The sequence below is a fragment of the Pseudophryne corroboree genome, chromosome 4 (genome assembly GCF_028390025.1).
Source record: "Pseudophryne corroboree isolate aPseCor3 chromosome 4, aPseCor3.hap2, whole genome shotgun sequence".
Taxonomy (NCBI): Eukaryota; Metazoa; Chordata; class Amphibia; order Anura; family Myobatrachidae; genus Pseudophryne; species Pseudophryne corroboree.
The window spans coordinates 225,554,982-225,581,645 of NC_086447.1; the positions used below are offsets into that span (position 1 = coordinate 225,554,982).

Consider the following 26,664-nt stretch of genomic DNA (forward strand, 5'->3'; position numbering starts at 1 on the left):
GGCAGATGCGCTGCAGCACGACACACCAATACAAGCAGCTTATAGCTCCTACGGCAGATGCGCTGCAGTGTGGCATACCATTACAAGCGGTAACAGCGACGGATATCCAGCCCTGTGATCTTAATGCTCTGGTCCCAGCAGCAGAAGAGCCGCAGCTGCGGCAGGACCCATCTCCGTGTTAACAAAATGGTGTGCTGACCACACCCACACAGCACGCCCTCTGCTTCTCACAGTAGGCCCTTGAACATTTTCAGCCCCAGGCCCATGTGGTGCTTAATCATACCCTGGTTTCTACATACTTGAGGGGATGCTTTTAAAGTGCCAGCTGTCTGGATCTCGGCTTCAGGACACCGACGCCAAAATTCTGACAGCCGACAGTGCTGGCAGCTGAAATCCTGGTGCAGCAGGGCTATTCCCACTCGTGGGTGTCCACAACACCCATAAAGTGGGAATAGATCCTGTGGTGAGCGTAGCATGGCAATTGCAGAGAGCCCGCAGAGGGACAATTAGTGCTCGCCCGCCGGGATAACATATGTAACCCACTTGAGGATTGTCAGTGCTATGGAGATGAATCACACAACCAGCACAAATGCAGAATCTCATACAGATTAGCAGTCAAGTATTTATTTTTCTTCTGACTTTAGTAACATCCCGTACATATATCTGTTTCCAGATAAAACATGCCAATCCTGTGTTTGTATCTCAAAAGTTATTTTTTTTTATTGATTTCCCATTTTGTAAATCTACATTAATGTAACACTCTAATTATTTAATATTTTTTCTTTAAAAAATCCCTTATTAATACATACAAGCATTTCCAGCAATATATTATGCAGCTAGCACAGCAAACAGATATTACATGCATAGGAAAACAAACGTGATGTAAACAGAAACAGTTCTTCCACAAGAGGACAATGGTAGGAAGACAACTTTTGACAGGTCTTATTGGAAGAAAACCCCACCCTACATATTTGTTTCTTAATTTCTACTTCACAACTAGTAATAAAAAAAAGAGTTGCAGATCATTGTTATTCTGTTTTTGTTGCCTTAAGATGGAAAGAAAATATTTGCCAAAGCAGTTTTTTATGTATCTGCTTGTCCATCCATGATTAAAAAGATATTGGTTATTCTGGGTTCTGTCATGTCAAGAAACCAAGGCTGGGAGTCAAGAGGTTCACCATAGAAGCTAATATGTGTAAATACTGAATTTCCACCAAAAGACAACAGTCGCATTTCTAACAATAATTCACAAATCATTTTATCTATTGGAGGAGCTTTTATTTCCAATAACAAATGCATGAATTGTTGACGTAGAATTTTAATATGTTTCATTTTGTGTGTCTAGTTCCTCTTTTATATGTCTTATGTTGCAATCTCTAGCTGCTCTTTTTACAGATAGGGTATAAGCGATATGGAGTCTATTCATGAAGCAGTGAAAAATGTGGAGAAGTGAGCAAGTGTAGAAGTTAATCATGGCAACCAATCAGCATTGAGGTAACATTTATAAAATGCATTCTATAAAATTATACATAGCAGCTGATTGGTCGCCATGGGCAATTTTTCCACTGGCTCACTTCTCCACCCTTTTCACTGCTTCATGAATAGACCCCAGTATCAAAACAGATATTATTATCATAGTTAGCAGTAGGGCAGGACAGGAGTGATAACCTCCTAATATCTGACACTCTGTATGTCATAAAATATATAAATTATGAATTGTGTAAAAGTGCTTTATTTGTTTTACAGTTTTGTACAAAAGAAGATTCAATCAAAGTCATAGAGGCTCTTCATTTCTAGTCTTCCTCCTAGTAGCTCACATTGTCATAGTAGATGATGAATGGAATTCATGGAATGTAGGAAAATCCATCAGAAGTTAAACAGGTCCATCATTCTGAGTACAAAAAAAAGACAGGTATTAATAATATAATTAATTGGTATAATTATCAGTACTGGTGACAAAATAATATTATCTAGTTTACCCAGGACAGTTTTGATATTACCAATTTTATCTCTACATTCAGAGCTGGCCCTCTCCAATATGATGCCCTAGACAAGATTTTGGCTGGTGCCCCCTTACATAGATGCTAGTTTCGCCTCTGACCCTGTACCCCTTTCCCAGCACCATAACCCCTCACCCATACCAGTCCTCATTTTGGTGCTCTAATCCCCTATATTTTAAATAGGAACAGTGTGCACATTCAGTGCTAGCCCAAAACGGTGCATGTTCTTGCTGGGAAGGGGCATGGCCACCCAATAATACCCCCAGTTGAAATTACGCCACCCTGTACTGCAACTTTATTCACATTATATCAAGCAATAGTGTCTCTAATTCTCGTTACATCACAAGGTAGTACCACATTACTCCTCATAGTAGTGCCCCTTATTCACATTACACCACACCATATTGCTCTTTATTCACATTAGACCACACAGTAGTGCCCTTTCTTTACGTTACGCCACAAAGTACTGTAGTATACCTTATACACATAATGCCGCACATTAGTAATGCATTTCATATGCAGATAGAGCTGCGGTCACACACAGAATATAGGCATGCTGTATATCATTTTAATCAGCAGAAGCTGCTTGTGCCCCTAGGCATTTACCTAGTTTACATATGCCTAGGGCCGCCTCTGTCTACAATGCTGTAATTTCTACTGAGTTTCCTGTCCTTGTCCCAGGAGTCCAACCCAGTAGAATTTAAAGCGGTGACACAAACAGCTAAGTGGTTATACATCAATCTGTGGGAGAATATAATTGAGTTTTAATGTTCATTTTTTAATAGTGCTGGAGAAAGGGACTTTTTAACTTAAAAATCTGATCAACAGCTTGGGATAACTATCGGGGAGATCTTCTGTACTATTGTAAACTGCTTTTGGCCATCGGAGTACTCAGGGAACCTTCCTCTTTGCCCCTACCCCATAAACAGGAAATGGAGCTTCCATTATTTTACAATCCCTACTGAGTACTTAGTAGCTGAGATGACATCTGGGGTAATCAGGACTGCCTTGGTGGTAACCAGATTTCTTTATACTCCCTCACTAAGTGATGCATGTTCAGATGCAAGAATAACACATCAGGAGTATGGATGGTGTAATGGTTAGCAATACTGCCTCACAGCACTGTCATGAGTTCGATCCACCATTACCCTAACTGTGTGGAGTTTGTATATTCTCCCCGTGCTTGCGTGAGTTTCCTCCTGGTGCTCCGTATTCCTCCCACAATCCAAAAATATACTGGTAAGTTAATTGGCTTCCAATAAAATTAACCGTAGCGTGAATGTGTGTGCATGTATGTGTGGTAGGGAATATAGATTGTAATCTCCACTGGGGCAGAGGCTGATGTGAATGGGCAAATATTCTCTGTAAAGCGCTTCAGAATATGTGTGAGCTATAGAAATAACTGGTAATAAATAATATAATAAATAAATAAAATAATCAGCAAAAAAGTGGCTGATGTACAGTATACTGTAGGGAAAAATGCCACTTTCACTAGCCATAGAGCATTTTGGCCTTATATATACAGGTTTACAGGCCTAATCCAATATATAACATGATCTTGAAACACAGCAGGATAACAGATCTGCAACCTTCTGACAGTGGTTTTACATAAACATTCCCAGTACTGTGTTATGCACTAATAGTGCCACGTGATATCATCGTAAACTTGTGTGAAAGGGAAGACGGCAACCAAAGCAGAAATTATAAAGTGAAACCTGACCCTATGGGCAATCTATTTGCTACAATTTCTATGGCGTTTTACTGTTGCACAATTGTTCTTTGTCAGAAAAGTGATTTCAGATTTGTATACTGTATTTCTATTCACATGTTTTTATTTCTCACTCATATGAAGGATGTAATGTCTGTTACATTTTTCTTGTTTATTCTCCATTTCGCCTCACAGGCTTTATCTTTTGTATATTACACCAAGTGGTATATGTTTACAACACTGTTTATGCATTTTGTTAAAAGCAATCTAAATAACACATTGTCAGGGCCATACCAAGGGCAGTGTCCGAACCAAGGTCACACGGCTGAGGAGGTAGCATGGTACCAGCTCTGGCAACAACTGTGCCCAGATGTGGGATGCCTGGAGAGGTGCCTGGCCTGTCACTAGGTTGCTTTTGATACCTAGCTTCCAGCTTTCAGGTGGCATCACATGCACTGGAGGAGGGCCGGACTGCCCAGGGAGCTGGGATGGCCTGGTCTGGCACTAGACTTGTTAGCACTTTTCTATGCTTCTTACTTAATAACAGTTGCACATTATGTAGACTCCACATAAATAAAATAGAAACAATGGACAATGGTAATAGTAATGTTGGTCAACATACCCCGCCACAGCATCCGCACTTGCAGTCCCCACAGATGGTCCCAATAAGACCATTGATGACTTGTACAGCGCAGAGTACACCTTGTACTGCAGCCATTATCAGGAGCATAGAGAAGAGGGTCAAATTCCAAGTGACAATAATCTCAGTTTTAAAGGAGTTTATTTCTCTACAGATGGACCATATTTCAGGTTTTCCTAGATAATTCCTTAAAAGAAAAGAAAAATGTAAAAACATTTTGCACATAAATACATTAAAATAGCAATATTATATTAGAGAACACATTTGGATGGGTTCAAACTGCATTTCACTTCATTAATATTATCCTTATTCAAATGATTTGTCAAAAAAGCTCATGGTTTTAATATCTGGGAAAAGTACCATACATATCACTATAATGTGAAGCAGTAGAAAACAGTCTGTACTGAAGTACTGGGACTTTACACAACACCGTCCCATGTCCAGTATTTAATAGATGTTAGACTATATAATGTTTGCAGTACATCTTGGGTATGCTGGTGCATGCAGAACCCGGGCTACTTTTGAGGCGGAAGGCACTGGAATGCTGTTCCTGAAGGTCTTTTGAAAAATGACACAATTTCAGAGTCGAGTTCCTAAACCGCCTGTCATTGCATCATGCAGTGCACTTATTAGCAGACCCATTGCCCGTTGAGGTGTAACAAAGGTAAAGGGGAGGCTACTGCTGTGCGTGACGGCTGAAGAGCCACACTGGTGTTGAGCATAGAGCTTTCCAGTGGCTCCTGAGAGAGGAGACAGAACGGTGTGCTGCAAGCTTGTGCTTCCTGGCCGGAGCAGTTTGTGGATGTGCAAACACTATTACTGCCGAGGTGGAGGATGAACTTTTGGGAGCAGCGGCTCTAATGCTGGGAACACATCTGAGCAACCCACTGGCTGATTAACCATCCCACCAACTGAGTGATCAATTTGGTAAGCTATACACCCTTACTAATTGGTTGCGCGATATGTTTGGCCAGACATCACTGGACGGGCATTTAAATTTGCCCACCCAGCTGTGATGTCATGGCTGTTTGTTCATGTGGCCACATAACGGATCAGCGGGTCCCCCGTACACACAGGTAAATTTACCGATGTATGTGCATAATGAATTGGCATCGGTTGTGCTGAAGTGCTGACCTAATACAGTATGTCTGTGAACGACGTTGCTCACAGACTTATCAGTTGTACACACCTGCCGATGGTCTAGCGATATATCAATTGTCCGCTGGACAAACGATATATTGCATAATGCAGTGGTTCCCAAACTGGGTGCCCTGGGTTGGTGGTCCAGGACCAATTCAACTTATTTATAGTCAATGTAATAGGCAAAACCAGTGTTTGTGGTAAACAGAAGCGAATCCTGCATCACATAGCTGAACATAAAGATTACATATAAACACAATTTACTTAATTTAATATTTTTTCTGAATTTCTTAATAAGAAACCTTTGCCTAGGGGTGCTGTGAAAAGAATTGTGATACTCGAAGGTGCCGTGATTCAAAAAAGTTTTGAAACTTTTTTGTCTGTTCCCAACCTAAGACAATTTAAAAAAAAAAATTGGTCTATGCACCAATTGATGTCCCACCCCCACTGTAGCTCCACCCATTGACTCATAAGCTGTTTCATGAACAGGTGTGGGCAAAGTTGATTGGATGATGCCTCACAGTACAGATGGACATTGGGGGTAATTCAGACCTGATCACTAGGGTGCGTTTTTTTCATCCCTGCGATCAGGTAGTCGCCGCCTACAGGGGGAGGGGGAATTCGCTGTGCAGGTGTGCGATCGCATGTGCAGGAAAGCTGCACAAACAGAAGTTTGTACAGTCTCTGCACAGCCCAGGACTTACTCAGCCGCTGTGATGATCGGGGTCGGAGCTGACATTACAAATCCTCCTACAAAACACTGGGTCCCTCCTGCGGTTTTCCGGACAGTCCCTGAAAACGGTCAGTTGCCACCCACAAATGCCCTCTTCCTGTCAATCTTCTTGCAATCGCCGGTGCGATTTGATTCTTCGCACCATCCTGTTGCTGCCCAGCGCTCCCCGTTGCTGCGGACCGTTGCGCCTGCGCATTGCAGTGCATACGCATGCACAGTTCAGACCTGATCGAACGCTGTGCGAAAACGCACACAGCAGCGATCAGGTCTGAATTAGCCCCATTGACCCAAAACATACTGCAAAAGAAAATCTGAGGTGTTTTTAAGGGAAAGTGGAATATTCTGCAGTTGATCTCGATTGAGCATGCATTTCTTTTGCAGAAGACACTACTAAGGGGGTAATTCCAAGTTGATCGCAGCAGGAAATTTTTTAGCAGTTGGGCAAAACCATGTGCACTGCAGGGGAGGCAGATATAACATGTGCAGAGAGAGTTAGATTTGGGTGGGTTATTTTGTTTCTGTGCAGGGTAAATACTGGCTGCTTTATTTTTACACTGCAAATTAGATTGCAGATTGAACACACCACACCCAAATCTAACTCTCTCTGCACATGTTATATTTGCCTCCCCTGCAGTGCACATGGTTTTGCCCAATTGCTATCAAAAATCCTGCTGCGATCAACTTGGAATTACCCCCTAAATGCAGAAAGACCCACAAATAAATGACAAGTGAAAGACAGCTGCAGTAAAGTCCTGGCAAAGCATAACAAAGGAGGAAACGCAGCATGGATTCCAGACTTAAGGCTGTCATTGCCTGCAAAAGATTTTCAACAAAGTATTAAAAATTAACATTTTATTTATGATGTTAATTTGTCCAATTATAGTTGACCCACTGAAGACTGGGTACTGTGTATAAAAATAGGTGAAACTGCAATTCCTAAACGTTTCATACAATATTTTTTTTATTCCCTTGAATTAAAGCTTTAAAGCTGAAAGTGTCAGAGCCCCTAAGAAAGACCTCATAGTCAGCCCTGCTTTCTACCTGTCTGGCCACTGGTGAGGTCAGGAGTACAGTACATGGTTGCAGAGGGCAGGATGCTGCATGCAAAACTGGGTCTCTCATGGTCAGTTAAAGCCCTTAAACTGGCTAAGGCTCTGGTCCCGGATGATTGTATGGACTTCGCCATGTTGGTCATCATCATGCGATCTGACTCTCCCCAATCTTAGTCAGCTGGATGATCAGCTGATAGTATCAGCCAATCCAGGTTCCTCCACAGGTATAAGATTCCAAGACCAGATGTATAAACTTGCCAGCCAATGGTAAAAGGTTCTTTTGTACTTAACTAAACATAATTTAGATATAGCGTTTATACAAGAGATGCATTTAATTGCTACTGAAGTGGCAAGGTTACAAATGTTAAATTGGTCATTGATAGCTTCTGCACCTTATACGTCTAAAGCACGTGGATGAGTACATTAAATGGTACTCAACCCCCCAATGCTGGTTCATCCCTTGAAAATGTCAGAGGGTTTCAAATTCTAATAATCAAATTACCACCCTTATGAAAGATTTTTATGAGAATTTGTACTTGGCCCTTGGCTCCCCCCACTGTAACATGTCATTTGGCTGCTTCTGAGAATAGTGACTTATGGCCTCAGCTAAAATATCCACAAGTACTATCAGAGATTGCAGGTTTATTGGTATGACCTATGACATTAGAGATGGTCACTGCTGCAATTAAACCCCTTAAACTTTCAAAGGCTCTGGGCCCAGATAACTCCCGCTAGATTGACAGTATGGATGTCACCATGTTGGTCATCGTCATGTGATCTGACTTTCACCAATCCCAGTCAGCCAGATGATCAGCTGATTGTGTCAGCCAATCCAGGTTCCTCCACACAGGTATAAAATCCCAAGATCAGAGGTATAAACTTGCCAGCTAAATGGCGTATGGTTCTTTTGTACTTAACTAAACATAATTTAGATATAGCGTTTACACAAGAGACGCATTGATTCGCTACTGAAGTGGCTAAGCTACAAATGTTAAGTTGGTTATTGATAGCTTCTGCACCTTACTGTATACGTCTAAAGCACGTGGAGTGGAGATACTAGTAAAACGCTCCAGCCCACTGACTGTCTTCTCTGTACAAGATGATCCAGAAGGTCGATATGTCATTGTAGCAGTAATGTTATAACATACACCATATGTAACACAATGTGTAATGTATATACCACTAATACTTATTCCAAGATTTTTTTCCAGATGTTAATTGCTGCTATACTTCTTCATTCTGGTGCATCTTTAAAAGTCTGTGGTGACTTCATTTTAGTCTCTAACACACAGTTAGACAGATCTTTTTCCCATAGAAACTCATCTTCTTTACCTAAATTTGGGATCCCAATGTTTATGTCTAATTTGCCACTGGTAGACCTTTGTAGGGCACTATACCCTACAAAAAATACAAATGTTTGTCTGTAGCACACCATACATTACCGTATCTAGAATAGATTATTTCATACTACCCATTGCATTTTTCTCCAAAGTAATAGAATCCAATACTGAACCCACTCATACACACACACACACACACACACACACACACACACACACACACACACACACACACACACACACACACACACACACACACACGATTGTTATGGGGCAATAAATAATGTATGATGTGGGCAAAGCTTATTATTTATGGCATTTTGCTCCCTTAATCAATAAAAAACGATTGTCTGTCTCCTCTTATACATTTAAAGTACTATATGTAGAAGTTTGGTTCTATGGTTGTTTTGAGCAATTATTGGATGCCACAGATTATGAATTTAAGTAGAAAGTTAAACACAAAACACGTACCCATCTCCGAAAGGATAACCCCAAGCCTCTTGACCAAGTATTGTTCCTATATAACATTTTGGCCCTTTGTTTATAGCCACTGCAGCAATGATGAAATTGTAGGCAGCTCCAGCAAGACCAATGGCAGCAAAGATGACGGAAGAAAACATCTGCAACAACATACACAAAACAGGAATGCCTATTAAATAACATGTCTCAAGAGCTTTGTTGACTTTCTCTTTCAATCGAAGAGTTTTCTATTTATTTACTTAAACTGTTTTTATTGAAGACTTTTTTTTTCTTGATAGCTAATACCCACCTCTATGCAAATGAGATCTTCTCTCCTACGTCTTACTGTGACTTTATCAGGCAAAAAACAATGATGTCTAACTTACAGCATCAGCCCAATAATAAAATACCATGTAAGATATCATCTGTAAACTGATGTGGTGCTTCCAAAGGGATGCGGTCAACATCCCGCTGGACGGGATCCCGGCGGTCGAAATACCGACGCCAGAATCCCGACCGCCACAATCCCGACATATTCTCCCTCCGTGGGTGTCCACGACACCCATAGAGGGAGAATATAATAGTGTGCCCGCAGCGTGGCGAGCGAAGCGAGCCCGCAAGGGGCTGCGTTCCGCTCGCCACCCCTGTCGGGATTGTGTGGTCGGGATTCCGGCGTCGGTATTTCGACTGCCGGGATCCCGTCCAGCGGGATTACGTACTGATCCCCTTCCAAAATGGGATATCAGAGTTCTTTTTATTTAGAAAAAAGTTTCTACACATTGATATCAATTTAAAGAAAGAGTGAGTTTCCTCACTGTTGGGTGTGTTTATTAATTAAATCCTGAACCTCAAATGGACATAAAATAAATCACAATTTATTCAATGATGTCAATTAATAAATATTGCAATAAAATATTTAGAAAATCAATTTAAATAGCATGTAGTCACCCTACAGGTGATAATCACACCAATGATTACTGTCACTCCGCATATCCTGTTTCAAAGATGATGGAGATGTTGAAACCCAATACAGTTTTTATTCACCACTTTCACATTTATGATGCTTATAATCACTGAAAACGTTAGTGTGCCAGGTGTTATTGAGTTAATTATTAATCCACATAGATCCACATTAGGTATAGGGGACTATAACTGTTCTGATTACAATGAATTCCCATAAAAGAGCAGGCTGTGTTGCTGATGAAGCTGGTAAGCCAACTACTGCTTGTAACCATGGGACTGGGATAGAGCAACAATGCAAAACAAAAGGCTCTCAAGCAGTGATCTCCCAACCGTCAGTTGCTACACTCAGCCGGCGGTGCACTAGTCTGGGCGATTATCGTCACATCCAGCTCTCCACGATCTGTATCCCAGAAAAAGGCTGTCTTTAGCAGAAGGCTATCAGAGGCAATCAAGCAATTAGGTAAGCGGTCAGAGGGGTCTTTCGAGGTAGTGATAGACCATCCAATTCTCAATCCTAAAGCGTTACTCCATCCAAATACAGTGGCAGTTTCATCACATGGTAACAGAGACCACACTCGGTCCATATTTAAACCTCAGTGGGTCAATCCAAATCAAATTTAGGGGTCTATGTACTAAGCCTTGAAGAGAGATAAAGTGGACAAAGATAAAGTACCAGCCAATCAGCTTCTAGCTGCCATGTTACATGCTGTGTTTGAAAAATGACAGGAGCTGGTTGGTTGGTACTTTATCTACGTCCACTTTTACTCTCTCCAAGGCTTAGTACATAGGGGGTCATTCCGAGTTAATCGCACGCTAGCTGTTTTTAGCAGCCATGCAAACGCATAGTTGCCGCTCACGGGGGAGTGTATTTTTGCTTTGCAAGTGTGCGAACGCCTGTGCAGCCGAGCTCTACAAAAATATTTTGTGCAGTTTCAGAGTAGATCTGAACTTACTCAGCCCTTGTGATCACTTCAGTCTTTTTGGTGCCGGAATTGACGTCACACACCCTCCCACGAAACGCCCGAACACGCCTGCATTTTCCCTACCACTCCCAGAAAACGGTCAGTTGACACTCATAAACGCCCTCTTTCTGTCAATCACCTTGCGATCAGCTGTGCGTATGGATTCTTCGTTAAATCCATAGCTCGGCAACGATCCGCATTGTACCCGTACGACGCGCGTGTGCATTACGGTGCATACGCATTCACAGTAGAGACCTGATCGCAGCACAGTGAAAATCGGCAGTGTGCGATCAACACGGAATGACTCCGATAGCCCCTATAGCGATTAAAAATGTTTAACTCCTGTGTGCAACTGAGAGTCCATTCAGTCCATATTTTAACCCATTGTATATAAACCAGAATACATTTTGAGATGGAAAATATTCCTCGCTAACAATATCTAAACCGTCATTTTCATATCTATGTATGACCTAGATACATGAAAGAAATATGAAAACACATTATTTGGGTTTGTCCCAGAGCGTGCACAAACAGTGTGAAATCATCCCGGCTTATCCCATAAAAAAATATATTGATTTATGCTTACCGCAAATCTCTTCCCACAGCTTTCATTACCACAGCATCCACAGCAGTCATTTTGCTTCATACCCAGAAATACCAGAGCTGGGAAAATCATCTACAAAAAGCAAAACCAAAATAAGAAATTATTGTACAAAATTAATTATTATTGACATACTAGTATAGAGAACCTGGGTCATCTCAGTCTCTCACTCTGCAGCTCAGCCTCATCCCATCCTTCAGTTGGTTTGGAACCAACCACCCTCTCCACTGTCCGATTTCGTCACCTTACTCCATTTTGTCTCTCTTGCTGTGAGTGGCAACTCCTAGCACTTAGCTAACACCGAGGGTAATTCAGAATTGATTGCAGCAACAAATTTGTTAGCAGTTGGGCAAAACCATGGGAGTCATTCCGACCCGATCACACGCTGCACTTCTTCGCAGCCGTGTGATTGGGTCTGAACTGCACATGCACCGGCGCCGCAGTGCGCTGGCGCATGGCAGTCATCATTGCCTAGCGATCGCCTCTGAGACAGAGCCGGTCGCTAGGCGGGAGGGGCTGAAGGGCAGCGTTTAGCCGCCGTTTAGGAGGACTGGTCCGGCCAACGCAGGCGTGACCGGACCGTTGGGGGGGGGGGCGCTGCGGCCAGCGGGAGCGACGAGTAATTCCCGGCCAGCTGCAGGAGCTGCTCTGGCCGGGAGTTACTCCTCAAATACATAGGCATCGCCTCTTTGCGATGCTTTTGTATCTGTGCGGGGGGGCCGGCACTGACATGCGGGCAGACTAGCCCTGTGCTGTGCGTCCCCCCGCATGTCTGAGGTAACGATCGTAACTGTGCTAAATTTAGCACAGCTACGATCAACTCGGAATGAGGGCCCATGTGCACTGCAGGTGTGGCAGATATAACATTTGCAGAGAGAGTCAGATTTTGATGGGTTATTTTGTTTCTGTGCAGGGTAAATACTGGCCACGCCTCCTCCCATTAATGTATCAGTGAAGACTCAGAGAGACAGAGCCACATAGGAGGACAGCAGATGGGACACAGCACCCTGTGGTGAAGCCACCCACCGGAACCGGAGGTGAGCGCTTATCCGCACTGGGGGAGAGAGAGGGAGGGAGGGAGGAGGAGGCTGGCAGCACAGCACAATGCAGGGTGAGTCTAGCAGCGGCACCACTGGGGATCATGAAGGGTTTTCCTGTGCATTACAGGTATAGGTATATAGGGGCCATAGGCGTGCGCAGCACATTTTATTAGGGGGTGCACCGTTGAAGGGGTGTGTATAGCACCATCTATTGACGGTCAACGCAATATAAAATATCCACCCTTGTACCAATCCTAATAAAGCAGATACATTGTTAGATGTTGTGGTGTGCACCAAACAAACACCCCTGATGGCACTCACTGCAATTACACTGCTCCTCCTCAGCCTGGTCTGGCTCCCCCTGTCTTTCCCCTGCAAGCTGCAGCAGCTTACTTACAAGTCAGTCACTCACTGACACTGACAGTCGCGTACTAGTACTGCTGCTTCCGGAAAAACGAGTGATGTTTCAATGCTGCTGCGGACCGCCTGCCAGTATTGAATTTGTCTTCCTAAGAGGAATGCTGGCTGCATGCTGATCATCATCAGTGGCTGGCGTTGGCATAGCATAGAAGGAGAGAGGTGGGCGGGTGTGATGGGTGGGCGTGCTAGCAGCATGACGTAATCACGTCACATCACGCTGTTTTTGTACATGGAGGTGGAGCCAGGAGTTTGAAAGCCGGTGGCAGTGGCACCCTTGATTAACCCAGGCGTCTGGTCAGTAATGCAGTCCTGACAGGGTGCAGCGCTTAGGGGACAGTAATCAGCCTGCTCGGCGATCACTTCATCAGGCATGTGAGATCGGGGTGCCAGACATTAGGGGGTGCCTGTGCGCACCAGCCCCCCCTGCGCACACCTATGATAGGGGCGCCAAAATGGCATTTTATCTTTGCCCACCCAAACTGAAAACATTGTGGAGCCCCTGGTACCCAGCATGGGGTAGGTGTAAGTGCTGATCAGAAGATTGCTGCGGATGGAAATGAAGTGGACGTTGTGACAATACACCTAAACCTGTACGGATACTGGTATTACCATAAGATCATAAGTCTGGCTTGTGTGGCCTCCCTACTTGCACTTGCACTCATTTGTTTGTGCGTATATGTGCACAGATATTTCTGCACAGTTACTGTACATATCACATGAATTGTCTTATTACTAAGTATAGTAGAGATAATATAGTATTATTAAGTGTAGTAGAGTTCATCAAAACCAGCTTTTTAAATAAAATGTGACCACTACGTATATGTGAAAGTTTAATTCAGGGTTTTAATAATAATCCATTGCAGATGTATTAAGCCTGGAGAAGTGATAAAATAGTGATAAGTGGAAGGTGATAACGTACCAGCCAATCAGCTCCTAACTGTCATTTTTCAAATCCGTAATGATTGGCTGGTGTATTATCACCTTCCACTTATCACTGCTTTATCACTGCTTTATCACTTCTCCAGGATTAATACATCTGTCCCAGTAAGACACAACATGATTTTAAAGAAACTAATCTAAGTTCCAATAATCATTGAGCTTGAATGAGAAAAGACAAAACGCAAATGAAGGTGCTTAGTATCCCGGCTGTAATCACATTAAACTGGACTCTCTATGGGGGGTCATTCTGACCCGATCGCTTGCTGCAGTTTGTCGCAGCACAGCGATCAGGTCGGAACTGCGCATGCAGCGGCGCCGCAGTGCGCCGGCACATGGCAGCCGTCGTTACCTAACGATCGCCTCTGAGACAGAGGCGGTCGCTAGGCGGGAGGGGGCAGAACGGCGGCGTGGTCCGGCCAACGCAGGTATATCCAGATCGTTCGGGGGGCGGGCTGCGTGACGTCTCACACAGCTGCTGTGGCCAGCGGGAGCGACGAGTAACTCCCGGCCAGCCGCAGGAGCTGCGCTGGCCAGGAGTTACGCCTCTGTGCGATGCTTTTGTATTTGTGGGGGGGGGGGGCTCTGACATGCGGGGCGGACTAGCCCTGTGCTGGGCGTCCCCCCGCATGTCTATGTTTACGATCGTAGCTGTGCTAAATTTAGCACAGCTACGATCAACTCGGAATGACCCCTATATGTGTTTCGCTATGGCATGCCTGAAGTGACTGATCTCTTATTTTCTTATCAAGAGGTCTCATTTAGAAGTTTTATTAACACTGACATACGCCTTTTTTATGCAGACAGATGACTCCTATAGATTCAGGAATGTGTGTGGTTAGATTGTACAGTGGCCCTCATTCCGAGTTGTTCGCTCGGTATTTTTCATAGCATCGCAGTGAAAATCCGCTTAGTACGCATGCGCAATGTTCGCACTGCGACTGCGCCAAGTAACTTTACTATGAAGAAAGTATTTTTACTCACGGCTTTTTCTTCGCTCCGGCGAACGTAATGTGATTGACAGGAAATGGGTGTTACTGGGCGGAAACACGGCGTTTCAGGGGCGTGTGGCTGAAAACGCTACCGTTTCCGGGAAAAACGCAGGAGTGGCCGGAGAAATGGTGGGAGTGCCTGGGCGAACGCTGGGTGTGTTTGTGACGTCAACCAGGAACGACAAGCACTGAAATGATCGCACAGGCAGAGTAAGTCTGGAGCTACTCTGAAACTGCTAAGTAGTTAGTAATCGCATTATTGCGAATACATCGGTCGCAATTTTAAGAAGCTAAGATTCACTCCCAGTAGGCGGCGGCTTAGCGTGTGTAACTCTGCTAAATTCGCCTTGCGACCGATCAACTCGGAATGAGGGCCAGTATACGTTGTTCAAAATTGCATATTTCTCTATGTTAAAGGAAAGAATTATTTTATATCATGTCATGTTGTTGGCAGAAGCCAGTTCACCACCCGCTGTTTATTTCATGTTGCGTATATAAGTAAATGGTGCAATTAAATGTTCAGATGTGTCCTCATACATCTAGCTTCAATACGCCATGCAGCAAGAGATGCCTGGCATAAGTGAGCCACCAGGTGCCGTGTAACTCTGTTAGCGTCAGGAGACTTTTTTTTTTGCCAAACATGCATCTTAATTGCAATGCAAATGTGACTAGAACGCACGATGAGACTGTGCTGATTTGATATATGACACTGTATATTGGGGGTTATTCAGAGATGAACGCATATGGCTGCATATGCAACCAGATCTGCATTCATCTCTGTACATGCTGGGGACTGCCCAGCATAGGGCAAGGCCGCCCAGCATGTGTAAGCCCTCCCGATGAGTTTGCAATCAAATTGCGAGTGCATTGGATCTAAGGTTGACCCCTGGCAGTGCATCCTTGCTGCGCTGGCAGTCAGTCAGTGGCCATTTTATTTTCGGAGTGCTGCGTGTGACATTATGCAGCCGCCCCTGAAAACGGTCCCGGCTCACCCTGTTCAGCCCCCTCCCAACACCAAGACGCCGCCCCAAAAATGCCTGCCACTGTCAATTACATTGCGGCCACATCCATCGGGGATGCGACCACAATGTGTGTGGCTGATCAGCCGCAATGCAGCCGCTGCACATGCACAATTTGCCGATATTGGCAAACTGCATTGCGAGATGCAATAGTGGCAGGGTCTGAATGACCCTCATTATGTGTAACGGAGTCTGTATACGAAGCACAACAGAACTTGACTACAAATAGTCAATAAATCCCTGCACGTCTCAAGGGTGCTGCAATATTCTGGACACTCACCAACAACTGTCAAAAGTAGGAACTATAAAATAGAGGAAATGGAATATGCACCCCCTATTGGGATGAGAAACTTCTCTGGATGTAAAAGTTTATATCTTTCTGGTAGTCCCACCAATATTGAAATGTTTCACTTTTCCAAGATCAAGTCCCTATTCCATCCGTTGGATAGCCTCAAAGACTAAACAAAGCAAGCGAAGGACACTTCTCATAGTCTACATCAGTGGGTCAGAAACAAATAACGATGGATAATCAATATGGTTCCTTCGTACCCTTTTTAGGCCCCCAATAGGCCAAGCACAGCACGTATAAAACAGCAGACGTCCTTAAAACTTCTTTTCCTGAATATTAACCTCAAAGAGATACAGAAATAGCTCCACATAGCGTAAAACCACATTTTTTTAGTCAATCATATATAAAAAATGACCACATGAAATATCAGGAGCAGCATAGTACCGTGTATGGCCTTTTTTGTCCAAAGGCATGGGCAATCACATGGAAAGGATACATGGTAGACCCGGGTAAAAGATATCCTTCTGGTTACTGAGCGTGGACAAAAACATGTCAGAACAAAGTATTTCCCAGCTGCTTCCTTGACCACCAACTTGTTTCAACTCAAAAGAGTCTTCCTCAGACACTATCTCCTTCTCTAACTGGACCATGGTCACCGTAGCATCCAACTGAACTATGGCCCGCATGGCAGCAACGTTATTCTCGATGATGGCGGACACAGCAGTGCAGTGCCTCAGCACTAGTCATCTTCCAGGGTCCATCTCCTGCTCCAAAATGCTGTAAACCACTCAAACACAGTGTTACTGCACAAAAGCAGCTCGCAGTCGGTCAAAACTCTCCTGTTGCGGCAGACCACTCTTCTAGTCGTAATAGATAATGTCTCTCCAGTGGCCTCTGTTGAGCTCCATAATGAGTTTGTGAAGGAAGTGAACATGCTGATTTTTTCGATGTGCAGTGCAGCTTATAAATGATTCTGTGCCTTAACATTTTACAAGAACTTTAGTCAGAGACTGTCAGATTGTGTCTACTCTATCCAGGGCCAGTGCAAGGTTCCTCGGCACCCTAGGCAAGACATGTTCCTTGTGAGGACCCCAGGCAGGCTGTAGTGTGTGTGTCTGGACACAGCAGGATAGATAGATAGATAGATAGATAGATAGATAGATAGATAGATAGATATATGTTTCTGGAGTTGGTGGTATACATAGATATATACAAAGCTGGGGGTATATATATATAGATTTATACATGGAGCCGGGTGATATATATATATATATATATATATATATATATATACACATATATACAGTGGGGATTGAAAGTTTGGGCACCCCAGGCAAAAATTCATTTTAATGTGCAAAAAGAAGCCAAGGAAAGATGGAAAAAACTCCAAAAGGCATCAAATTACAGATTAGACATTCTTATAGCATGTCAAAAAAAGTTTGATTTTATTTCCATCATTTACACTTTCAAAAGAACAGAAAACAAAAAATGGCATCTGAAAAAGTTTAGGCACCCTGCAGAGTTAATACCTTGTACTGCCCCCTTTGGACAGCTGAGACCTGGCAGTGTCATGGATTGTTCTCTATCATCGTCTGGAAAGACCAGGTGATGTCAATCTGAAAGGTTTTAAAAGCCCAGACTCATCTGACCTTGCTCCAACAATCAGCACCATGGGTTTCTCTAAGCAGTTGTGTAGAACACTGAAACTGAGAATAGTTGACGCTCACAAAGCAGGAGAAGGCTATAGGAAGATAGCAAAGCGTTATCAGATGCCCATATCCTCTGTTCGGAATGTAATTAAGAAATGGCAGTCATCAGGAACAGTGGAAGTTAAAGCAAGATCTGGAAGACCAAGAAAAATATCAGACAGAACAGCTCGCAGGATTGTGAGAAAAGCAAGTCAAATTCCACGTTTGACTGCACGATCCCTCCAGGAAGATCTGGCAGATACTGGAGTTGTGGTACACTATTCCACTATAAAGAGATACTTGTACAAATATAGTCTTCATGGACGAGTCATCAGAAGAAAACCTCTTCTACGTCCTCACTACAAAAATCAGCGTTTGGAGTTTGCAAATGAACATATAGACAAGCCTGATGCATTTTGGAATAAAGTTCTGTGGACCGATGAGGTTAAAATCGAACTTTTTGGCTGGAATGAGCAAAGGTACGTTTGGAGAAGGAAGGGCACAGAATTTAATGAAAAGAACCTCTGTCCAACTGTTAAGCATGGGGGTGGATCAATCATGCTTTGGGGTTGTATTGCAGCCAATGGCGAAGGGAACATTTCACGAGTAGAAGGAAAAATGGATTCAATAAGATTCCAGCAAATGTTGGACGCTAACTTGATGCCATCTGTGAAAAAGCTGAAGTTAAAGAGAATCTGGCTTCTACAAATGGATAATGATCCTAAACACACCTCAAAATCCACGGTGGATTACATCAAGAGGCGTAAACTGAAGGTTTTGCCATGGCCTTCACAATCTCCTGACCTCAACATAATTGAAAATCTTTGGATAGACCTTAAAAGAGCAGTGCGTCACAGACAGCCCAGGAATCTTAAAGAACTGGAAGACTTTTGTAAGGAAGAATGGGCGAAGATACCTCAAACAAGAATTGAAAGACTCTTGGCTGGCTACAAAAAGCGTTTACAAGCTGTGATACTTGCCAAAGGGGGCAGTACAAGATATTAACTCTGCCGGGTGCCCAAACTTTTGCAGACACCATTTTTTGTTTTCTGTTCTTTTGAAAGTGTAAATGATGGAAATAAAATCAAACATTTTTTGACATGTTATAAGAATGTCTAATCTGTAATTTGATGCCTTTTGGAGATTTTTCCATCTTTCCTTGGCTTCTTTTTGCACATTAAAATGAATTTTTGCCTGGGGCGCCCAAACTTTCAATCCCCACTGTAAATATATATATATATATATATATATATATACACACACACACACACACACACACACACACACAAAGGTGTGCGCAGATGTCGACACGGTGGTGCCATTCTGGGACCCCACCCCCCTCTGCTGGGTAACGGACCACCCCCTCCACCCCTTGCTCTGGGACATAGACTGCACACTTAGTCCCGGAGCGGCACCCCCATGTTGGCTTTTGCACATGCCTATGTATACACAGCTCAAATCACAACCTCAAATCCAAATTCAGTTACAATAGAGGTATGGGGCCCTGAACTTGCAGTATAAGGGCATAGCACCTTTATGGCTGCAGAGGGAGTCCCAGTGAAGTAGTGATTTAGCCCATATAAATGTATAATAGGTGCCAGACCAAAGAGAGCAGATTGCAGGCTGCAGGAGTAGGGGTCTGTGATCCGCTCAGACATGGAAACAGCAGCAGGGGGGCGCCCACAGTCTCCCCGAAGCCCCAGTACCTCGCTAGCCAGAGCACACCAGCATCGGCCAGGCACTCAACGTAATCATCTCCGCCAGACTCCGGTGATGTCACCAGCAAGACGGAGAGCCAGGAGGCAGCAGGTGGGCAGAGACTCCAAGACATAGCCGGCATCCAAGAAATGGTGAGTGCATCTCCGTTCCCAGGTAAGGATTGGCTGGAGCAGCTGACTGGGGCTCGTACTGAGAGGCGGCAGGCAGGCAGATGCAGCTGGAGGGACAATTGTTCGGGTGGTGCTGCAGACAGAGCAGGAGACGGCAGAGCTGATAAGAATGGCATCTTTGCAAAGCAGGCCACTCTTCAGTCCTTGATTTTTTTCACAGGGAGCCACAACGGTCCGCCCCCTCAGGTCTCGGCGCCCATAGGCAGCTGCCTAAAGCTGCCTAATGGAAGCGCCGGCCCTGACTCTATCTATGCATTGCACATCCTTAAACTTATTGCACACCCCACGTTGCAGATTCAAAGGTGTTAATGTAATGGGGTCTGAGTTTCTAGAGGTACAGAACTTTGGGAGCGAGAATGCCCATTTTTTTTAAAGTGGCAACCATTTACAAAGCAAAACTAACCTGGTTTTCCGTTGCAAATGATTACTGCTTTAAAAATCAGGACATTCCCACCCAAAGTCCTGCACTTCTGGCAACTTGGACCCTATTACATTTACCCCAGAGACTCAGTCGCACTCAGATACACAAGTGTCATATATCAAATTAATCAGCACAGCCTCCTTGTGCATATTAGTTGCATTGCATTGCAACTATGATGCATTTTCAGCAAAACAAAGCAAAGAGACGCCCGACACTAAAAGATTCTCACATGACCTGGAGTGCCAAGAGGAGCTGATTGATACAACTGCAAGAAAGATGTATGAGGAAATATCTGTAGTCAGTTTCATAACATGAGTATGTTAAAAAAGGGGCAAAGGCATACATACTCCACACCAGAGGCGTAACTAGGGTTTTTGGAGCCCAGGGCAAGATGTAAAATGGCAGCCCCCCCCCCCCCCCCACCAAAAAAAAAAAAAAAAAGCACACAAAAAGATACATGTGCGCGCGCCGAAAAAATGAGCGTGGCCACACACCAGAAGGGGCGTGGCCACGCACCAGAAGGGGCGTGGCCATGCACCAGAAGGGGTGTGGCCACTGAAAATGGCCCACAGTGCCAGTTACATTGCCCCACAGTGCCAGATACAATGCCCCACAGTGCCGGATACATGCCCCGCAGTGCCGGATACATGCCCCACAGTGCCAGTTACATTGCCCCACAGTGCCCGTTACATTGCCCCACAGTGCCAATTACATTGCCCCACAGTGCCAGTTACATTGCCCCACAGTGCCAGATACAATGCCCCACAGTGCCGGATGGATGCCCCACAGTGCCAGTTACATTGCCCCACTGTGCCAGATACATGCCCCACAGTGCCAGTTACATTGCCCCACTGTGCCAGATACATGCCCCACAGTGCCAGTTACATTGCCCCACAGTGCCAGTTACATTGCCCCACAGTGCCAATTACATTGCCCCACAGTTCCAGCTACAATGCCCCACAGTGCCAGATACAATGCCCCACAGTGCCAGATACAATGCCCCACAGTGCCAGTTACATTGCCCCACTGTGCCAGATACATGCCCCACAGTGCCAGTTACATTGCCCCACTGTGCCAGATACATGCCCCACAGTGTTGGATACATGCCCCACAGTGCCAGTTACATTGCCCCACTGTGCCAGATACATGCCCCACAGTGCCAGTTACATTGCCCCACTGTGCCAGATACATGCCCCACAGTGCCAGTTACATTGCCCCACTGTGCCAGATACATGTCCCACAGTGCCAGTTACATTTCCCCACTGCGCCAGATACATGCCCCACAGTGCCAGTTACATTGCCCCACTGTGTCAGATACATGCCCCACAGTGCCAGTTGCATTGCCCCACTGTGCCAGATACATGCCCCACAGTGCCAGTTACATGCCCCACTGTGCCAGATACATGTCCCACAGTGCCAGTTACATTTCCCCACTGTGCCAGATACATGCCCCACAGTGCCAGTTACATTGCCCCACTGTGTCAGATACATGCCCCACAGTGCCAGTTACATTGCCCCACTGTGCCAGATACATGCCCCACAGTGCCAGTTACATTGCCCCACTGTGCCAGATACATGCCCCACAGTGTTGGATACATGCCCCACAGTGCCAGTTACATTGCCCCACTGTGCCAGATACATGCCCCACAGTGCCAGTTACATTGCCCCACTGTGCCAGATACATGCCCCACAGTGCCAGTTACATTGCCCCACTGTGCCAGATACATGTCCCACAGTGCCAGTTACATTTCCCCACTGCGCCAGATACATGCCCCACAGTGCCAGTTACATTGCCCCACTGTGTCAGATACATGCCCCACAGTGCCAGTTGCATTGCCCCACTGTGCCAGATACATGCCCCACAGTGCCAGTTACATGCCCCACTGTGCCAGATACATGTCCCACAGTGCCAGTTACATTTCCCCACTGTGCCAGATACATGCCCCACAGTGCCAGTTACATTGCCCCACTGTGTCAGATACATGCCCCACAGTGCCAGTTACATTGCCCCACTGTGCCAGATACATGCCCCACAGTGCCAGTTACATGCCCCACAGTGCCAGATACATGCCCCACAGTGCCAGATACAGGCCCCACAGTGCCAGGCCCCACTCAGTGCCAGTTAGCCAATCAGAGCTCGCGGACCGGCAGCCAATCAGGAGCCGGTCCGCAAGCTCTGATTGGCTAACGCCGGAGACCAGACACAGCAGTGCTGCTAGTGCTGGCAGCGGCGGTGAGGGGAGGGAGAGACGCTGCGCTCTCCTCCCCTCACAGTTAGGGTTGACGGGGGCGAGTGGGGCATGATGCCCTGGACGCCGGCGGCGCCCCTCTCTCCTGGGCCTGCCAAGGCGCCCAGGGCACGTGCCCCACTCGCCCTACCCTAGATACGCCTCTGCTCCACACAGATAGGACCCTGGTTGGAATCAAACCTATGACCCAATAATGGGAAGCAGAAAAGCTATATATTGCATTATTTGGTGACTTTCCTATGGATAACCTTGATGATGCAGGAAATTGTTTTAAACCTACATTCTAGTACACATGTGCAGGTGGATTTAGAAACGTATGATTTGTTCTGAAAGAATGGCTTTCATTTTTTATTATTATTTATAAAAGCGTATATTACTATATTCCATGAAAGCAAAGTTAACTAGGAACTGTCCACTTATTATCTATGGTTTTTTTTAGGTTATTTCTATAGCAAAAAACAGATAAATGATCAGAACATACTGAAACTGTGCAGTGACAAAAGAAGAATTAGAAGAAGCTATATACCTCTTGCATTGTGGCATGGTTTAACCAGGTGCAAACTTGAACTGTTTGGCTGGATTTTTCCTTACTCTAATCAGACCCTAGTTGTCTTTCCTTAGTAAAGGATAATAATAATAATAATAATAATAATAATGTAGATGGGCAAATATATGAGGGCACAAGGAATTGGAATAACAAAATATGTATTTTTCCCCATCTAGCACATTCTGTATGTAGATTAAAAGCACACATTCCACTTGTGGGAACTGTCACCGTAAAGTCAATCTTGGACTGCTTTTGACGGATTGTAAACCCAACCTAACATGGTAGATAGTAGAAAGAGTTAAAACTTCAGATGCTTAATCTAATTTTGATATACCCAGGGTCGTACTGGCCCACATGGGTTCAGGGGAAACCCCCAGTGGACCCCACTGCCTGGAAGCCTCATCTCCTCTTCTAAGGACCAGGTTCTAGACTGTGCACTAGTTAATACATTATATTATACATTGGTTACTTTATACTGCACAGGACTATGTTATATTTTCTACAGTGTATTGCTGTTATTAATCTAGCACATTATCATGCATGACCTAGCAGTATTAACTATACATATTTATCAAGGGGCCCAGACCATGGTTAGCCAAACTGCTGTAGCACACCCCTAAACATGGGCCCCTACCACTGTATTCCAACTGGTGGGCCCTTTATGCCCCAGTCCAACACTGGGGACACCCATTAATTAAGGGAGGAATTCAATTAGCTGTGGGCTTGCAGCAAAATAAATAAATAAATCCTAGGGCGTTAACAGGTGCTGCAACTCCATCATGCAATAGCTCCAAATTTATTCTGCAGCAGGACAACGATCCCATACATACAGCCAATGTAATTAAGAACTATCTTCAGCATAAAGAAGAAAAAGGAGCCCTGGAAGTGATGATGTGGCCCCCACAGAGCCATAATCTCAACATCATTGAGTCTGTCCATGATTACACAAAGAGACAGTAGGATTTGAGCAAGCCTACATTCGCAAAAGATCTGTGGTTAGTACTCCAAGATGTTTGAAACAACCTCCCTGCAGAGTTCCTTCAAAAACTTTGTGCAAGTGAACATAGAAGAATTGATGCTGTTTTAAAGGCAAAGGGTGGTCACACCAAATATTGAAATAAAGGTGTGTATATAACATGTAACAATTTCATGCCACACACCTATATAGTGGGGGATGTAGTGGCAGTGTTGTTGGCAATCGGCAACACTAAAACACTGCGTGACCTTAAAGGAAAAATCACTTGGTTTAGGCTTATTGGTATTGTTTCCTGACTGTAATTGCATAAATGTTATTTTAATTATACAATATTGAAGCCTAAATTTATGTCTGGAACATCTGGAACATATTGATCCCAGCTAGAAAATCTCTTGAACCTTCAACAGGCCACTTAAAACTAGAGATGAGCGCCGGAAATTTTTCGGGTTTTGTGTTTTGGTTTTGGGTTCGGTTCCGCGGCCGTGTTTTGGGTTCGACCGCGTTTTGGCAAAACCTCACCGAATTTTTTTTGTCGGATTCGGGTGTGTTTTGGATTCGGGTGTTTTTTTCAAAAAACACTAAAAAACAGCTTAAATCATAGAATTTGGGGGTCATTTTGATCCCAAAGTATTATTAACCTCAAAAACCATAATTTACACTCATTTTCAGTCTATTCTGAATACCTCACACCTCACAATATTATTTTTAGTCCTAAAATTTGCACCTAGGTCGCTGGATGACTAAGCTAAGCGACCCTAGTGGCCGACACAAACACCGGGCCCATCTAGGAGTGTCACTGCAGTGTCACGCAGGATGTCCCTTCCAAAAAACCCTCCCCAAACAGCACATGACGCAAAGAAAAAAAGAGGCGCAATGAGGTAGCTGTGTGAGTAAGATAAGCGACCCTAGTGGCCGACACAAACACCGGGCCCATCTAGGAGTGTCACTGCAGTGTCACGCAGGATGTCCCTTCCAAAAAACCCTCCCCAAACAGCACATGACGCAAAGAAAAAAAGAGGCGCAATGAGGTAGCTGTGTGAGTAAGATAAGCGACCCTAGTGGCCGACACAAACACCGGGCCCATCTAGGAGTATCACTGCAGTGTCACGCAGGATGTCCCTTCCAAAAAACCCTCCCCAAACAGCACATGACGCAAAGAAAAAAAGAGGCGCAATGAGGTAGCTGTGTGAGTAAGATAAGCGACCCTAGTGGCCGACACAAACACCGGGCCCATCTAGGAGTGTCACTGCAGTGTCACGCAGGATGTCCCTTCCAAAAAACCCTCCCCAAACAGCACATGACGCAAAGAAAAAAAGAGGCGCAATGAGGTAGCTGTGTGAGTAAGATAAGCGACCCTAGTGGCCGACACAAACACCGGGCCCATTTAGGAGTGTCACTGCAGTGTCACGCAGGATGTCCCTTCCAAAAAACCCTCCCCAAACAGCACATGACGCAAAGAAAAAAAGAGGCGCAATGAGGTAGCTGTGTGAGTAAGATAAGCGACCCTAGTGGCCGACACAAACACCGGGCCCATCTAGGAGTGTCACTGCAGTGTCACGCAGGATGTCCCTTCCAAAAAACCCTCCCCAAACAGCACATGACGCAAAGAAAAAAAGAGGCGCAATGAGGTAGCTGTGTGAGTAAGATAAGCGACCCTAGTGGCCGACACAAACACCGGGCCCATCTAGGAGTGGCACTGCAGTGTCACGCAGGATGTCCCTTCCAAAAAACCCTCCCCAAACAGCACATGACGCAAAGAAAAATTAAAGAAAAAAGAGGTGCAAGATGGAATTGTCCTTGGGCCCTCCCACCCACCCTTATGTTGTATAAACAGGACATGCACACTTTAACCAACCCATCATTTCAGTGACAGGGTCTGCCACACGACTGTGACTGAAATGACGGGTTGGCTTGGACCCCCACCAAAAAAGAAGCAATTAATCTCTCCTTGCACAAACTGGCTCTACAGAGGCCAGATGTCCACCTCATCATCATCCTCCGATATATCACCGTGTACATCCCCCTCCTCACAGATTATCAATTCGTCCCCACTGGAATCCACCATCTCAGCTCCCTGTGTACTTTGTGGAGGCAATTGCTGCTGGTCAATGTCTCCACGGAGGAATTGATTATAATTCATTTTAATGAACATCATCTTCTCCACATTTTCTGGATGTAACCTCGTACGCCGATTGCTGACAAGGTGAGCGGCGGCACTAAACACACTCTTTCGGAGTACACACTTGTGGGAGGGCAACTTAGGTAGAATAAAGCCAGTTTGTGCAAGGGCCTCCAAATTGCCTCTTTTTCCTGCCAGTATAAGTACGGACTGTGTGACGTGCCTACTTGGATGCGGTCACTCATATAATCCTCCACCATTCTTTCAATGGTGAGAGAATCATATGCAGTGACAGTAGACGACATGTCCGTAATCGTTGTCAGGTCCTTCAGTCTGGACCAGATGTCAGCATCAGCAGTCGCTCCAGACTGCCCTGCATCACCGCCAGCGGGTGGGCTCGGAATTCTGAGCCTTTTCCTCGCACCCCCAGTTGCGGGAGAATGTGAAGGAGGAGATGTTGACAGGTCGCGTTCCGCTTGAC

General features: G+C 44.9%; 1 protein-coding gene across 1 annotated transcript in view; it reads right to left on the minus strand.

Moving 5' to 3' along the window:
- Window positions 1-1,613: 1,613 nt before the first annotated feature.
- The window catches only part of LOC134910876 (transmembrane 4 L6 family member 4-like), a 30,990-nt gene continuing 5,939 nt past the window's right edge, over window positions 1,614-26,664 (minus strand). Inside the window, exons 2-5 of the mRNA XM_063919262.1 lie at window positions 11,584-11,673; window positions 9,085-9,233; window positions 4,331-4,535; window positions 1,614-1,891 (exon numbers count right to left, since the gene is read on the minus strand). Of these exons, the coding sequence (XP_063775332.1) occupies window positions 1,874-1,891; window positions 4,331-4,535; window positions 9,085-9,233; window positions 11,584-11,673 (462 nt within the window). The 3' untranslated portion in view covers window positions 1,614-1,873. The remainder of the gene's footprint in view (window positions 1,892-4,330; window positions 4,536-9,084; window positions 9,234-11,583; window positions 11,674-26,664) is intronic.